The 17,758-nt window shown below is 40.9% G+C and overlaps 1 protein-coding gene across 1 annotated transcript in view; it reads left to right on the top strand.

Annotated features, from left to right (window-relative positions):
- Positions 1-17,758, top strand: part of SATB2 (SATB homeobox 2) — a 127,369-nt gene that overhangs the window by 62,884 nt on the left and 46,727 nt on the right. The window contains exon 6 of the mRNA XM_063400232.1: positions 11,554-12,026. Within this exon, the coding sequence (XP_063256302.1) occupies positions 11,554-12,026 (473 nt within the window). The remainder of the gene's footprint in view (positions 1-11,553; positions 12,027-17,758) is intronic.

The raw sequence follows: 17,758 nt of genomic DNA, 5'->3' as shown, positions 1-17,758 counted from the left end.
GGTGGGATTTTTTGTGGGTGGTGGGGTTTTTTTTGGTTTTTGTTTGTTTGTTTGTTTGTTTGTTTGTGGTTTTTTTGGTGGGGTTTTTTTGGTTGGTTGGTTGGTTTTGTTTTTTGTTTTTGTTTTTAACACTCGTGCTTTAAATGCTCAGGAGTTAGAAGATAGTCTAACACTTTTTCATCATTCCACCTTGCTCCTCTCTCCCCAAATATCCGGTACCCTGGGAGATTAGCTGTATCCTGGGAGAGAGGTTTTCCATAGCTGTCCTCTCTCTTACACCACTGACAGGAAGATGCATTGTCTGAAAGAAGGCATAGACTGTTACTGCAGTTTCTGTCTGTAATCCTTTCAATAGCCAGGAAAATCATAACAGAATTCACAAACATTATGACAAATAGGGTAATGCCATGTCCGTCCTGAGAAACCATTGTATTTTTAGTTGTGTGAAGATTGGCACCTTTCAAAAAGAGTGTGCTGTCTTTTCCTCATAAAAGGCTGGCAGACATAAGCTACGAAAGGTTGCTTGTTTTGTTTCCTTAGGACAGACTAGAAATCTGCATAATAATACCATTAAAAGTCTGCTGCCTGAGTTAAGAACACATGAAACAAAACTGTGTCAAACATCACAACAAGTTCTGAGGCATCTGGTTTTTCTCTGCACATCTGGCTTGTGCAGAGCATACCTGTAAGACACTCATGCCTGGGCTCTGCGATGGTTAGATTTAGGGGAAAAAAGAAAGAATGTTCTATGGTGAAATTATTTGTGTCTAGGAGGAAAATTGTCCAGACAGGATTGGGGTAACAGTACAGCCAAGGAAATGGAGATGTTGCTTTTAAGCTAATAAAATGGTTTAGGCTAGAAGTAAAAATGTTGATTGGACATTTTAATATGTGGTTACCCTCATGCCAAATAAACTGGATATTTTCTTTTCTCTCTAAATTGCCATTGTGTGACTCAGAAGTATTTCTTTTCTCTAAATGGTGTCTCTTAATAACAGAATTTTATTCAAAGTGCTTTAACATATCCTCTTGGTTAAAAAGCAATCAAAGGAATCAAACAGCTTTGAGGTCATCACCATTCGCTTTTACTTGCTGTTCTGGGAGAAGAGAAACAGGGTTTTTTTTTAATTTTTCTTTTTCTTTTTTCAAAACTGGGCAAGGGTGCCAGTTGCAGAGGCACTGGAAGCCCTTAACTGTAGTGTTCTTAACTGTAGAGATACTACTACAGCTTCTGAGTATTTCCAGCACACTGCTGTCTTCCACTTTCTTCCATTCTTAGAGCTTTACGCTCTTACTTTTTTTTTGCTTAGTAAGTGCACAGTTAAATTGTTAAGTGCAGTAAAAGCAGAATGAAACCTCAATTAAAAGGTCAAGGATCCAAACCCGAAGAGTTTGCCAGATAACTCTGTATCTGTGCTATTCAGAGACACAGCCAGTCATTGCTGTTTGGAAATTCATGTGTGTGTTAGTAGGAGGAGAAAAAGGAAGGTTAAGGTATGTGTGAAGTAAACACAAGCTGCTATAAAGCAGTTCAAGTAGTGTTGATTCATCAACCATATGAGTGGGAGAGAAAACAAAGAGTCTGTGGCAGGTACAGTGGTGCATGGAGAATAAAAAGTCATGCAACTTCAGAGCAGTAATCTTAACCACCTGCAAACAGGAAGACTTCTGCACTTCTTTAGGTGGTTTCAATTTCTCATCATCTCTAATTTCATGTTGTTTTGTTTCTTTTCTGTAGCCAGATAGTCCTGCAGGACAGCTCAGTTAGTGTGCAAAATCAGTGACTCAAGTTACATGCATCAGTCATCATGTACTCCTGTAGTAATTAAAAAAAAAAAACACTTCCATGAAGGTGAATGGATGATGCAGGGATTCATTTTTTGGGCTGTAGCTAGATAGATTAGGTAAAACTATGATTTAGAGTCCTTGGAAGCAACACTGGTATCCTTGTGTAACTCTAGAGCTGGTTACTAGAAAGTAAAAGCAAAAAACGATTCACATGAGCTGTGGTAAATACAAAATAGGAAGGGGCTTCAAAATAACTTTATTGACGTTGCAAACTAAATGCAGCCTACAGTGCTAAATGTGTTTCCTATTATCTGCTAATGTCTGTTTTAATAAAACAGTGGGAACTAAATGGTTGCTTCTTAATCAAAACCATGATTTCCTAAACATAAGCTATGTGATTCTGTTACAAATTGCCACAGATAGATCGACTAGGTCATTTTTTTTCCTTTCTCATAGAAATAAATAAACAGTAAATTAATTATACTCTCTGGAAGATCAAAGTAATTACAACCAAAGACAGAAATAAAAAGTTCTCTGGAAAAAAAAGAAAAAAAAAAAAGAAAAGCATCAGGTTGCTGAGTGCATAGTTAATGTTTAAATAATATAAGAAAGTGAACAATCAATAATTTGATATCATTAGCAACAGATGTAAAAGCTGTACACAAATGGAATTGCATCAAATCTCAAGTAAACATTCTCAGTGTGCATTCTGTTGAACTCACTGAAAAGACAGCTAAACTATTTACGCTCATAATGCTAAAAAATTTTTGAGTTAGTTCAACTCAGCATGGCAATTTTGTCTTGTGTCAGATGAATTCTGCTTGAATTTTTTTCTTCCACCCTGCCCCATCCCCTTAAGGTTTTAAGATGTTCACAGTTTACTTAGCAGCACGAGAGTTAATGTACAGCCAGATTTGGGAATTGGCTGGTGTGAGGATGGAGGCTTTTTTTCTCCTCCTGGCCCTGGGTCTGCCACTTGGGATGTGTGTGAAGACATGAGATTATAAAGGAATGTCCACTCTGTCCAGTCTCTTTGGGATACATGTAAATAGGAGAGCTTATATTAAAACAGTTAAAATGGAATATGTAGAGTGGTTGGGAAACAAAGGGCTTAACAGTTCTGCTGTGGACTTCTTGCCCTCATGGGTGTCTGTAATCACTTGAGGTGGTAATTAAGTTATTTAGTATGTGTTGTAATTCTGTTCAAAATATGCACCATGAATTAGTGCAATATTACTATGTGAAGCCTCATTTTCCCTTTTTTATTTACTTTTTTTCTTTTTCTCTTTGAGGGATCCAAGGCCTTTTAGTACAAAGTCGTGCATACATGACAAGGCTGAATTATGTTTAAACCTGCCTCAATGAAGAATCAGAGAATCCTCCTTTTTACTAAAGAATGCATACTAATCAATGACAAGTACAGACCAGTAGCTTATTCCAGTGGTTCTCAAAGTGCCTTTCTCCTGCCCAGTCCCATGGGGATGCTTCTCTCAATCTGAGAAATGCTTGTCTGATTTCTCTAGAAGCTGAACTTGCTGAGGCTGGGAGAAGGCATTCAGCATTGTTGAAATGCAGGATTTTAATAAGGTTTGCATTGATTTTAAATTTGATTAACAAATAGGTACAGGAATAAAACCAACACTTTGTAAGTAACTATGGACGTGTATAAATATATAGGGCTGTATGGAGGGAGCTATTTCAGAACTTAACCATGCAATTCAGGTAATTGTCAAGGGATCAAACTCGTACCAGTTACCTACTTGTGTCCCAGTGTTTTGGGCTCGTAGCATTTAGAATATTTTTTAGCTCTCTTTCTCAATAGATATTTCACTTCAAAGTGTCATGCTTTCTATTATTATCAGAAGGACTATCACTGTATCAGAATTCTTTGACAACTGAAAATCTTAACTGGTGTGAATATTTTCTTTTTCCCTGATGACACAACTTAGCTTGGTGGGAGGAAGTTAGAAAGGCAGCAGGAAGAAATAAATACATTGTGGACTTAAAAATAAAAAGACATACTTTTTTTTTTCTGCATATGAAGAATATGTCATCTTTGCTCCTGCCATCAGTGTCTGTCAAAATATAGCTTTCTGTGGATGTGAGTTTTGAGACTGTGGCTGTCTCAAAGTTTTTGTGGAATGATGAGGCTTTTCAGTTTAAAGGAGTAGGCCTCAATTATTTCTGTTTCAACAGATCAAGAATGCAAGAAAAAGCTTTCATAGCTTCCTTAAATTGAGAATCTGCTTTGGCTCCTCTTTGATTTTTCCAGTATTACTGATTTGTTGTTTATGTGCTCTTTTATTCTTGAAAGTTTGTTTGCTTTCTTCCAGTAATGGATAGACAGAGCAATCTGTTTCTCTTCTAATGTGTTCCTAGAGGCCAATGTAGGTTTAGAGAGGTTAGAAACAGGATTCAGAAGGGCTCCCAGCTTTCTTATTTCCAGGCTGAAGGAAGTGAGGACTGTGGCACAGTGATAATTCCAGTGCAAGCCTGGGGAAAACTGTCATTACCTGCTTTGAGGAAGAGTTTTCAATTCTTCCCCTGAAGCAGATGTTGTGGAAGCCTCATGAAAAGGCACACCAGATCTTTCCCAAACAGTGTTTTTTACTTTTAAAAATACCCCCTTTACTGACACGTACATGTGTGTTTACCTCTCTCTATGTAAGTAGAGGAGTTTGTTTATATTATGTATTTATATGCATAAATGTTTTTGCAGAAATGTTAAGTTTTAAAAGGATTATATCTTGTTTGGATGTTAGTGTGGCTCTGGCACTAAAGCATTTAATGTTGGCTGTGGGGCTCTTGACATTACTGTTACTTATTTGCTAACTTTTACACTCCTTACTGTGTATTCATTTCACTAAGAGCAGGACTTTACTCACTTTCTTAAATAAAAAGGAAGGAAAATAACATCAATCTTAGGCAAACTTGTCAGCATCTAGTAACATACATGACCTGAAGATCATCTCTTGATTTGGAGACATCCTCTTAGTCCGTGGCCTGCTGTGCTATTTTATGAGGAGAGTAGTTCATCAGTTGTCACTAATAATGAGGAAAGAGTGGCCTCTCTCTTTAAATATAAGTTAAAAGTGTCAAGATTCAGCAAGAATTATAGACCCTTCAACTGCTGATTAGCATTTTGTATTTCAGCATTGTCCGTGATGTTAACTGCCAGTTTGGGGGATCTGTGCGTGTGTGTTGTTAAAAACCAATTCAGCTGCAGCCGTGCATTCCAGGGGTGTATGAGTTGTGGCCCTCTTGGCTGTTCCTCTTTGTAACGAGAATTAAAACACACCCTTTGGGTTGTTTTTTTAATTAAGAGTAATTGTTATCTAAGGTAAACGTATATATGAACCTCAGCTTTGCAGAAAGTCCTCCCTGGCTTGTGGCAGTTTTGGAGCAGTGGCTCTCACTGCTCACAGTGCCTGTGCTGTGGCAGAGGATGTGTCAGGTTTGCCGAGTGGCATCTCCTGTGCCTGTGTGTGGCTGGGGCAGTAGCCAGTGCTGCTTTAGGCAACATTGGCTACACCGTAAAGACTGGAAAGCCTTCTGCAGAGAAGCTGTCTAGCCACTTGTCCTGTGTCTTGCTCAAATGATGTCACTGAACTTTTCTTTTTTTTAATATCTTCTGTTCCTGTGCTGTGCTTTTCTCAGTGAGGACCAGTTGTGTGCTGCAGCTGGGACTTCTGCCCTTTTGAATTCCTAGTAAAGAATGGTCATCTCCATTTTCGAAAAAGCAAACATGTTTTTGTTTTAACCTTCAGAATCTCAAAATTGATTTTATTTCATGTTTAAAAAAAGTATTCGTGTGCTGCCAAACACCGAGATGTTAGCTCAGAAGAAAAGCTATTTTTATAAAGCATTAGTGGAGATTAGTTTGAAACAGGGGGATAACTTGAAGCTTCGTTACAGGCATAAGTTTTCCTATGGGAAAAGCTGGAAAGTGTCTCTCTGGTCCTATGGATTTCATAGAATATGTAACTCCAAGAGCATAATGGCATTCTCTTCACTTGAAATATCTGAAGAGTTTGTACCTCTGACTTAATGATGTTTGTGTTCTGTCTCCTTCCCTTCACCATCTCTGATGTTATGAATCAGGAAGACACACATATGTATCTCCCAGAGGGATTGCACAGTTGACTGGGTCATCTAGGAGGTTTGTACCTCCCTTTTGAGATGCCCACAAAAGATTTGGTGTACTGTTACAATAGTTTGACAGGACAGGAGATATTTTTATATCAGATGAGAACATCAGTCCATCTAAACCAGTACTACCTGTGTTTGTCAGACAGTTCTAACTAATGATTTTTTTTTTTCTGCTGCTCCTCCTTTTCCTTTTCACTTTACTGGTATACATGGGTTAAAGCAGGTGGTCACTAGAATACCTTCAGTGTAATGGTTTTCTGTGCCACATTTGGACAAACTATGTTAAATGATTATGAAAAACTGAGTTCATAATTCTCTCTGTCTCTTGAACCTATACACAAACCCAAAATTAAATATAAAAATAAGATGATGATGCTTGTCTTCTGACTAGGATCTTTGGAAGCAGTGCAGTCCAGGGGTAGCCCATGTGAAGAGTATGACATCCTATGCTTAAACAGAACTGGCAGAAGGCATGTTAGCATCCCTGTGTCCCAAGGGCTGACTTAGAACTATTCCTGAGGATAAGGAATGGAAGATCAGCTGCACAAAGAGACTCAGTGATGTTAGTACACTCAGCTCAGTTTACCTCAGATTGGTGATTGGTGGTTAAAGGCCCACTTTTAATGATTCTAAGTAAAAAAAATAGTGTTGTGCTTTGGTAGGAACTAAATGGTTTGCAACTCAACAGAGAACAGACAATGGCCTTTCCTGTCTGTTTTCCATTAGTCTTGGATAAAGGCCTTTGCTACCCACAGCTGGCGGCCAAACAATTTCTGTATGTGCTCTATAGCTATTTTGAGGTTCTGTGCTGTCCTGCAGGAGTAGGGGAAGGGAAAGGTTTTAAAAGTTACAGCTTCTTGTCACATCTGTCTCTGTGGTCAGCCTGCTTTTCCTTCAGTTCTGAGTGCAGGAACAAGTGGCCTAGGCAGAGATCAGGCACTGAAGCCAGTGAATGACTGGGTAAATACAAAGATTAGATGTTGAATGAAAATGAGACTCCTCAGACCAGCCCTTTGCACTGAAGTGGTTAAGTGCGCTGTGATTAAAAGAAATAAGTAATTATCCCAATTACAGATAAAAAGATATGGAATTACCACTTTAAAAGCACCTCCTGTGCTCTTGAGTGGTTCTGTTACTTACAAAGTGGTGGTTCATAATTATGTAGCATAAGCAAGAGGGCACCCTCTGGGTGTCGTGCAGCAGCCCTGTCTCTCCAAGGTGGAGCTGGTGCTGTGCTTTGCTCACCAAGCAGGGCTCCAAAGTTCAAGTCTTGCTCCAGTGAGCAGGATGGTGCTAAGCCAGGAGAATTTGTGGGAACCTTTCTGTCTCAAGCTTCATGCAGGGTATACCAGAGTTCACAGAGCTCTCCCAGCTTGGCCATGACCACTGCTAGAATGGCTTTTATGATCACCAGGTTTTAAATAATAAAACAAAGAAGCAAACTGAAGCACTGGAGAACAGCCCTGGGTGGTGACATCCTGTCACAATTGAAGCATGGCAATTCTGCCGGCTGGTAACTTATTACAAAACGTTTCTTTACCAGCTCCTCCTTACTCTGGGGCAAAGTGCCTGTATGCCTGTGGGACTGAAAAGTTCCGGCCACGCTGGGTCATGGGTGCTGGCGGGCGCTCTGTGCCCCACTTGCAGTGCTGGGAGACGCGTTACAGTCCCGCTGTCCCTGCTGCATCCCTTCCTGTGCGTGGGAATTCGGCTTCCAGTGCTGTCAGTCAGCTCAGTGCCACGCACAAGCCCTGTGTGCCCCACGGGCTGTTTGTCAGGATGTTCCTATTAACAACTCAGTGCAAATAAAGTGTGAGGGGAAGGGAAGGTGGAGAAATAAATCTTATTTTAAATCTTTTGAGCTGGTTTTATTTTAAATGGAAAGTTGCATGCAGACCACCCCAAGCTATTGTGCTGTGGTCTGTGTCAGCTGCTTGACTGTGCAAGGAAGATTGGGCTAGAGGTTAAGAGCATCACACAGGGGAAGGGTGCACTGAATTCCTTTTGTGCTGTATCCAGGAAGTTTTAACTCAGTATGAAGTTGAAATACATTGACACACATGGTAATCATTATAGGATGAGAACGGAATATTCAAATACAACAATTTGCTGCTCCCATTCTGGGGATTATGTTGGTTTCTGACTCTTGTAGAGGTAGTGGCATGTTGTAGGGAGGTATAGAATAATGAAGAGCAGATGCTATTCTAGAGTGCTCTCAGGGCTAGTTGCTGAGCTTAGTACAATATCTGTTGTCCAGATACAAGTCTCTGCCTACCTAGTGATTGGCTTCAGAAGGGTGGGTGGCTCTGCAATATGACAGTGCTGTTGTACTTGGTTTAAATGAGCTCTGCAGAATTGTATACCAAGTGAGCGATGCAGAGATAAAATGAAAACACTGCAATGTCTTTTGCTGTGGTCACACCACAGATGGAGGTAGGTAACAGCCTCCTGAACCAGCTTTTATTTAACTACCACAGACATTGCTAGCAGAAGTAGTTTATCAGCAGTACTTGAATATAGACAGCACATATCCATGGAACGCCTTCCTTCCCGGTGTAAGGTCCTGCTGCTCTGTCCTCAGATATTTATATTCCAATCAGTACAGCTTTATATTCCGATCAGTATGGGACTGCTGGAGCTCTGAATGTATCCCCAGTTTGAGTAGAACAGTAGCAAACAAGGGTAACTGTAACTGGGTATGAACATGGAAAACAGATGATATAATGGTAAAATAAAGATCTGAGGCAGAATGCTGGTGGTACAGAAGCTTTGCGGCTCCTGTATCCCATTTTTCTTGGAGCATTGCTGGCAAGCTGGCCTGTCTCTCAGGACAGTGCCAGTCTCCATCTCCAGGCTGTCTCAGTCTTGCTCCTGTTCAGCCCTGCAGATTTGGTAACCAATCCATAGTTACCAAAGAACAACAGGGAATCAGATACAGGCAACGTGTTAGAGAAGGAAAGAGTCTTGAGGAGTTGAGTAATGCACATTTTTTCCATCCAGCGTAACTGCTAATGGTAACCTTTTATTACTAAAGTGGTCAAAGTGACTAGAATCTGGTTTGTTTATGGGGAGTACATGCATGGCTGTATAGTCTAATATGATCAAAAAAGGAAACTGATAATAAGGGAAAAATATACCTATGGAAGCAGGTCAGGTGATGTTTCTGTGTAATTCCAAGTAGCACTGCAGAGATTAACAGCCTGGCAGCCTTTTCATCTTAAACTTTATTTTTATAGGGGTTTATAACTTGGCATTGAAGTCAAGAGTGGGTGGAAACTTGGCAAATGCGGTTCAGCCCAGAAAGCGAATGTTATTTATATTTATTTCTCACCAAGTTTTCAAAAACACTTGGTTACTGTTTTTATGTTCTAACAAGTAATAATTTGTTGGTTTCAGTGACTTCTTTTCCATGTGCTCCTCAAACTACAAATAGTTCAGAACTTTTTCAGCTCTTCCGAAACTCCTAACGGAAGGACTCTAGAATTTTAGGGTTGTCAATGATGTAGCAGGATGCTCCCAGTATTTCATTACACTGAGCAACAGCTTTATTCTACTTGCACCTCCCAAGTAGCTATTGTATCTTTGAAATAATTGCATTTGGCAAGCAGCTGTGCGTATTTAATGGCATTACTCAGGTGCAGGCTCAATGCAGAGAGGCTAGAGAGGCGATAGTATGGCCGTGTTGGCTCTGAATCATGTGTTGCAGAACATGGTCTGAGGCTGTGACAAAACAGCCCCTCCTCACTCCCCTGCCCACACCTCTGTATCGGTGATGGGTCCATCTCTGGAATTAGCACCACTCCTCTTGCATATTTCACATGGATTTCGTGTCTGTTCATGAAGTGGTGTAGAGCTTTCTGTACCTCCTTTCAGGGAGGCCTACTGACATTATGACAAGCAGCTTTTGAATAGGGATTTTCAGTATTTTCAGCACGATGAAATAGTGCATTATGTATCTGACAGCCTGTGAGTAACACAGCAAAATGGTCATTTGCTGACAATAATATTTGTGTATCACACGTTTTGCATTGCCTTTCATGGTTGAAATGCAAATAAACACTTAGAAATTCAGTTGGGTGGAAACGTTAGGTTTTGTGGAAAAGTGGAATTCATAGTTTTCTTAGAAATTAATTTTTATTTTGAAGTTTTTAAACAATTATTTAATAGAAGGCTGAAGATGTTATGGGATTTTTCTTTTAAAGAATGGGAAGAGTGTGTTAAAATTTCTTACAAGGAAATCCTGGGTATTAATTCACCTAGTTGTAAAATTCATTACTTGTGATGTTCCGGAGTGACAGTTCTAAAGATGATAACTGTGTTTGTATGTGTTCAGGGCATGACTCCCTCTCTGTCTTAGATTAACTCTGACGGTGGAAAGAGCTCTCTTTCTATTTAGAACAATACAGAGCAAGTCATCAGTAAGCTGCTATTCTGGGTATTAACTGTGTAAAGCTTCAAAGCTTTATATAGATACCAGGTTTTTAAAAAGAGTTCAAAATCTCATACAGTTGTTGAACATTACACAAGTTATAATAGTATTATGACCTTTCTGTAATAAATCCCATCTCGTTATTTGTGGAGACTAATACAGGGATGAGGTAATGGTTTTCTATGATATATGTTTTATATCAGATCAGTATAAAAATGCCGATTCAATTGCACATAGGGAGGCTTATGGAATCTGCAACCGACTGTAAAATGACTTTTGATTGCTTAAAATTATCTTGATAGGAGTTATATTTATGCACTTGCTAAACTTCATTTCCTATTTCAAATGGTACTTCTAGAAAAAATTTAATTTTGTAATGTGTGCATTTAGTTTTGTGATTACTTGAAAAGATACTGTGATATTGCTGACAAGATATTTAACAGGGACAATGCACATCAGTATATAAAACTACATTATATGAATTTAGTGTGTTTAATTTGTTTAATTTTTTGCGGAAGTGCTTTGAGGTTTCTGCAGGACTCGTGGCAGTGAGGCTTTGGCTGTAGGAGCCATTGCTTTTAACTTTTCTCATGTGTGAATGTCACTGTTTTGTAATGCATTTCCACACAGCCAACATGAGTCTGCTGCGGTGCACCTGAGTGAGCTGATGGTACCAGATAGCTTTATCCACACACTGTGCAAGGCAGAGTTCATGTGGAAAAGATAATAGTTGCCAAGTTTGTACTGAGAAGCAGGGCCGTGAGCTGAGCAGGGAATGGCCTTGTTTCCATTTGGTTTGTGTGAGTGGATACCAATTTGAGTTTCTTTCCTTTACCTAGATGCCAGTGATTCTGAAACACTGACCACTTTTAAAGGTTAATCAATTTGCTGTGACAGGTTCAAATGTTAGTAACAGAGCTTGGTTCTTCAGGGAAGGAGGCTGGGGAGGATATATATTGGTTTATAAGGAGACTTCATAAGCTGTGGCTGAAGCCTTAGAAGTCCAAAGGAATGTTAATTGTTCTTGTTTCCTTTGTGTTGTTTTTGCTTATGTTTCTATGATACTTCTATGCAAGCGTAGAACTTACAAAGTGAAGCAGGTGCTGTTGTGTGCAGTCATCTGCAATATAATCCTTACCCTAAGTGCAAACTGAAATGACAGCAAGCTAATTTTTCTCTTTTAACAGTGGAAAGAGTGGAAAGAGAAAACCTTTCAGACTATTGTGTTCTTGGTCAACGTCCCATGCACTTACCAAATATCAACCAGCTGGCAACTTTGGGAAAATCTAATGAACAGTCTCCTCATGGCCAAATTCACCACAGTACTCCAATCCGAAACCAAGTGCCAACGATGCAAACAATGATAAACCCTGGGCTCCTGTCTCCTCAGCTCAGTCCACAACTGGTGAGGCAGCAGATAGCCATGGCCCATCTGATAAACCAGCAGATCGCTGTCAGCCGACTGTTGGCTCACCAGCATCCACAGGCTATCAACCAGCAGTTCTTGAATCATCCACCCATCCCTAGAGCTGTCAAACCTGAGCCATCAAATTCATCGGTGGAAGTCTCTCCAGATATTTACCAGCAAGTCAGAGATGAGCTGAAGAGAGCCAGTGTGTCTCAAGCTGTCTTTGCAAGAGTAGCATTCAACCGCACACAGGTATCAATTTCTGTTCTATAACCAAGAAGGGGCAAAGCTGTGGCTCTTGTGGGGCTGTATGGTTGTTGCACATCAGGGCAGGGGCTGTGCCACAGAAACAGGTCAAACCACTCTCAGTCTTTTCTCCAGTCTCTTGGTCAGTTTTGAACAAGGCTATTTCTTCCCAGAACATCTGTTTGTTTGCAGTTGGTCACTCCTGCGCCATTACCTGAGCTTTGACTCTAGCAGTCATTCTGCTCGTGGGAGTTCTTCCTGAGCTCCTCTCTGTGGTTATAAATTTCCACATTTGCCCCTGCCTGATAATCAGGAAGAGGTAATAAGAGACTGAGAGTCAGAGGTGTTTTTGACCTTCCTTCTGATGCTTTTTCAGTTCCTTCCTGTGGTACAACTGATGCCACAACTAATGCCAGAGGCTGCTCCCACAAGAAATGTGTAATTCAAGTGTGCTGGGAAAAGTGTCTGCCTTTTGTAGCAGATTGTGTTTGCTTTCATACATCTAACACAGGTTTGCCCACTCATCTAGTGAAATGCAGATGTTGAAATGATTGCATGATAGTATCAGCTTAAGCCTGGCACCTGCAGTACCCAGGGTGAATGTGTGCTTGGAAAGACGGGCCATTTACATTTATCCTGCAGGATACAACATGTGAGCTCTCAATTGTGATACTCTGTAGCAAGGCCTAAGAAATGGAAAGTGCCTTAATATTTAATATTGGTACAAATTCCTTTTGTGTAGCTGTTCTTTGAGGTAAGATTTACCAGCAAGAGAAGAAAAGGGGGAGCATATATCTCTAGGAGGTCTGTCCCTTGCCCCATACAGTGCCTTCGTCTGTTCTCCTAGATTAATGATTTTCTTTGGCACTGCCATTTTGGAAATGCCATGTTATGAGGGAACTAATTAAAGCATGGAGCACATTTTATTACTTCCCTTCTTCCATTAAATTCATAAGATGGCTGCACCCAGAAAAAACCACTTGAGTTCTGGGGTTAGCCTTGAGGATATCAAATGAAATCTACATAGGAATGTATGAGTATTTCCTCTTTAAAATGCTGCTTTTAATTTGGAAAAGCTTTTCATCCCTCTGGGATCATAACCTGTTGTATATAAAGCCTGGTGTAATCTAGGTGGATGGTATTGACAGAATGACATATTCTGAACTGGAGCGAGAGGTCGGCAATAACATCGCCAGTGAGGGTTTTGTCACTGTCATGACAGTGAACATGAAGCTCTCCTTTGGCCACTCTGGGAGACCTGGTAATGCCCAAGTCTGCTATTAAGTCAAAGGCTCATTCCCCAACAAGAAAGGAGACCAAGGAGACCAAGGAGTTACCTGCTTCTTAGCCCTCCATCATAAGTAATACAATGTCCATACTGATTCCAGAACAGGCAAGTCTTACAGCATCCTAAAAGATTTGCTCATCTCATGACAGCGTTTTGTTAGTCAACAGTGCCCTAATACAGAAGACCAGTGGTCATACATGCAGTGCATCATGTCCCCAGGAGCCATCACTGCAGCAAGAGTGTAGATACACACTTACGTGTTTCCTTGTCCTCAGCTGTTAATTCCAACTCAAAGCAAGCTCCCCTCACATCAAGGACTGTTCAGGGTATTAAGAGGAGTGGCTCAGGCAGTCAGTGGAAGGTGTGGGATATTCTGAAATATCCATGGTGGAGAAGCAAACTCTGTAAAAATGCACTTGGAGTGAAAATTCAAGTCTACTCTCATCTCCTTGCATCCCCCCTGCTGCCTCTGATGTACAGAGAGGTGTGTGTTTCTCTCTGGAAAGGTTTGGGTTTGTTGCATTTCACAGAAGTACCAGCATTGGAAACTGGAGGTCTGTAGTTTCTCCTGATGGTACCAAATAATAGATGCTGTGTGCCAGCCAGCTAATAATGGTATTAATCACTGCATTATGGCCACTGCTTAATCTTTCTTCGTGGTAGCTCTGTGGTGCACATTAGCCTATAATTAAGTATAGCTTCATGAAATATGTACTGTGAGGCTTGTTTAATAGATAAACTATTCTCTAATTTATTTTAAAGTCCAATGACCTACATACTCAATGCTGAAAAGCCCCTTCTTACTAACATTATTTCTCCCCTGAGACCTTCCATCTGAGCAAATCTGTTAAATGAAGTAGAGGAAGCTTTGATCCAAACTAGGCTAAATCCATCGGAACAAGTGGCTGACACTTATACGTATGCGTGTGTGTGTGGGAGGGAGAACGTGAGCAGGGTCAGAAGAAGGAGACATGAAATTGTATGGTTTGTGAGACATCCAAGTCTTCCTCTTGAAGTTGGAAATAACTGAAGTAACTGAAGACAATAATATTTGCTTACACCTGTGGCCATGTTGTCTGCACACATGAAAACAAAGCACTTCAGGCTCTCTGACTAGTTCTGTACATTTCCTGGAGCGCAGTGCTCCCACTGGAGTGGAGGCTGAACATCAGGCTGCTGTATGCACAGGAGAGCTGCACAGGCTGTTTGGTGAGGACTGGCCCAGGCTGAGTAAGCCATGAAGAGGGTTTCTTTCAAACAGAAAGTTCCAAAGTGAACATTTTCCCATTCATCTGAAAGTGTGAATGAAGATCTCTCAAAGTATATATGCCTGGTTTTTAGTAAGCATCTTGGGCTAACCTCTGCTAATTACATTTAGAGACTTAGCATCATAATTTTATTTTACACTATTGTGGAATCTAAATACCTATTTATTCACTACATGTAATGGGTAGAAGCACCCACAGAGAGAATACAATTATTACTTTTCAATAAGTAAGAAATTCCTACACAACCTTCAAAATATTTAAAATGGTGGTGCACACTACCATGTTTGTCAAAGATGGTGTTGCCTACAATTTGCTCAGCCATGATAAGAATGGTGCCTGTTGGAATGACACCCTACTGGGCTCTGCACAGCCTTCCCTGCTCTTGTGGCATACAGAGAGCTTGCCATGGCAAAGGCAGCTAGCAGTATTATTGGGGCAAGAGGTTCAGTTTCTTGTTTGTGTAATTGCGTTTTTGTGCCCAGGTTTTTTATGGCCAGGATCCTTGGCCCTGGCTCCCTCTTGCCTCTGACCTCTAAGTCAGAAGAATGTGTTTACTGAAATAGTTTGTTTCTTCTACTCAGACTGCTGCAATGAATGAACAGCTCTCTAATGGAAAACCAGGCATCCTTACCTGGACCTTAAAAACTGCATGCAGGAGTCTGAGTGGGTTTGAATTGAAGGCAGACAGCTTTATGAGGCCCATCAGACACCTGAGAATTAGATAGTCATACCTGATATCTTTAAAATGGAAAGCATCTTTGTAAGGCATGTAGACATGAAGCCAAGCTGTAGGCTGAAGCTGTTATTAAAACAGTCATTAGTGAAAGGTTTGATTTCTGTAAGACTTTGGCACTTTTTGATTGTATAAAGCCATTTAATCTTGAGAAAAAAACCAAGAAAAATTCTGATTAGTACTGCAAGTCTATAAGAAAAGTACATCTGTCAGAGCAGGTGTACCTCACACTTGGAATTGCCCTGTACACGTTTTTGAAAGCTGTCTAAGCTCATGAGTGAAGGAGGTGCCTGCAATATACAGGCTGTAGAGGGTGAGGAGGTTGTAGTGCACAGAGGGAGCTGATGTCTCTCCTTGGTCTCAGTGCAGTGAAGTCAAAAGGCTGTCAGTACAGTGCAGTACTGCTTCAGTGCAGGCTGGAGTTCTTAAAAAATGCCTACCTGGCTCAAACCTGCATTGTCTTTACATCAGGATAACTTCTAGGTGATGGGTGGCCCCTGAAAGCATGAGAACCACATTGGCCAGTGAAGATACTCTGAAATGGGAATCAGGACAAGGGGCCTAATGGCCAAGGCTGCAGGCTTCTTCCTGGAGGAGAATACACACATGGAGTTTGGCCCGTCCTCAGGGCAGAGTCCTTGTACCATCCTGCAGTTTATTGTCTCCTAATACAGCATTCAGATTGCAACCAAAAGGGTATAATAACCAGAACCTGCTTACTGCACGTTATAATGTTTTGATAAATTGGTATTTTTTTTTTACAGGAAAAAGTAGGACTAAGAGGACTATTTTAAGGGAAATGCATGAAAATGCTCTCTTGGATTTACCTTGTGCTTTGCTGGAAAGCTATTCAGCAAATTTGGAGGGGCTGAGGTGATCCCACTCCTTAAAATACAAACTGGAAAATAAGTAATTTGAATCTTATTCTGCATAAAGAAAATGAGCATGTTATTCTTCTCATTTGCTCAGCATTCCTCTTTGCTGCAGGCTCATGGAGTTGTAGTCAGGACAGTTTGTTGGGCTCTTTGTAAGAGTCCAGACAGCTTGAATCACTTGATCAGTGAACTGCTGCTCTCCTTGGGAGTGCCCAGTGGACTGTAAAGCCTACAAGACTGAAGGAGTTTCAGTTTGTGTCTTTCTCTTTTTTCAAGCATCTTGTTTTTTGCCAGTGTTGTGACATAATAGCCAAAACTAGTAAAATGTTTGGGCAAGTGGCCAGTGCTTGTTTAACTGAACAGCCTCCTAAACTGGAAATATGCTTGAATCTGAGGCTTTTTAAATCAAGTCGTTGTGGGGCCAGATATAAAGAGAACTGGATAAAAACACCAGTGTGTTCAGTCTGCTTGTAACTTTCTTCCCGAAGAGCACAGCTCCCTCCTTCCTGCCCTGAGCAGCTCCATGTGGGAGCATTGGCTTCCCAGCCTGCCGATGGGAAAGCAGCGCACACCCAGCTCAGCTCAGCTCCTGCCTGGGTAGGTGGTGCCAACCATGTCTCTTCGGATTAGAGGAAGAAACAGCCTGAGGAGGAGGAAACCGCACCAGCTTCAGATGCTGGGAAGTTTATGATGAAATAATCTGCACTGATCCTCCTTGTTTTCAAGGGATTTGGTCACACCTTGGCTGCAAGTGTGGGTTGAGGCATAGGGGACCACAGGATTGATGCTGGTGTTGCCCCAACTTCTGGTGCAACTGCAGGCAAGTCCAGGGTTCTGCAGTGAGGAAGAGGAAAATAACATTTGTTGGCATACAAAGGTGTCACTGGTCACCTATAGAGGGTTTGGAGGCTCTGACAGCAGGAGTGTGGTTGCTGAAGAAGTAAGGCTGTGGGTTGTGACTCCTTGTTTTAACTCTGCTTTCTTTGGCAAAATTCCCCGAAATGGAAGAGGGTTCAGAAAAGAGTCCTCTACAAGGCATTAAGATCAGAAATATGGTTTGTTGAAATAACTGACTCTTCCACCTCTATTTGCTTTTGAGCCAAATCATAGACAGAATTCCTTTTGCAAATAATTTTCCCTTTAACTCAAATGAGAGGAACACAAGGAGCTTTAATTCTCTGCCTGGTATCTGGTGCGACAGTCATGCTGCATTTATCACTATGGTGTCTAACCCATTGTGCACAGACTTTTAATTAGCAAGGCTTCTGGTTTGGGTTTTTGGGGGATTTTTGGTTGGTTTTTACCCCCATAGAAAACTCTCTCTTATAGCATGAAACCCTTTCATGCTGCCTGCTTGTTTTATTGTTGGGTGTAATGTGGCACAAGCAGCGTTCTGTTACACTCACAGGAAAGAAGGCAGTCTGTAAGGGAAGTGCTTACTTTAATAAATTGCAGACTTTTTGGTACATGGGATATTTGTTCCAATAGTGGGTTTTGCACTGCCCAAAATTTCAGTTTCAATTAGCTTAATTGTATTCAATAGGCTGAATGAAAAGATCTTAAGTAGCATGTGA

This window comes from Prinia subflava, chromosome 6 (assembly GCF_021018805.1).
Source record: "Prinia subflava isolate CZ2003 ecotype Zambia chromosome 6, Cam_Psub_1.2, whole genome shotgun sequence".
Lineage (NCBI taxonomy): Eukaryota > Metazoa > Chordata > Aves > Passeriformes > Cisticolidae > Prinia > Prinia subflava.
Note: the sequence above shows the minus strand (reverse complement) of the source record. Positions and strands in the feature narration are given on the sequence as shown.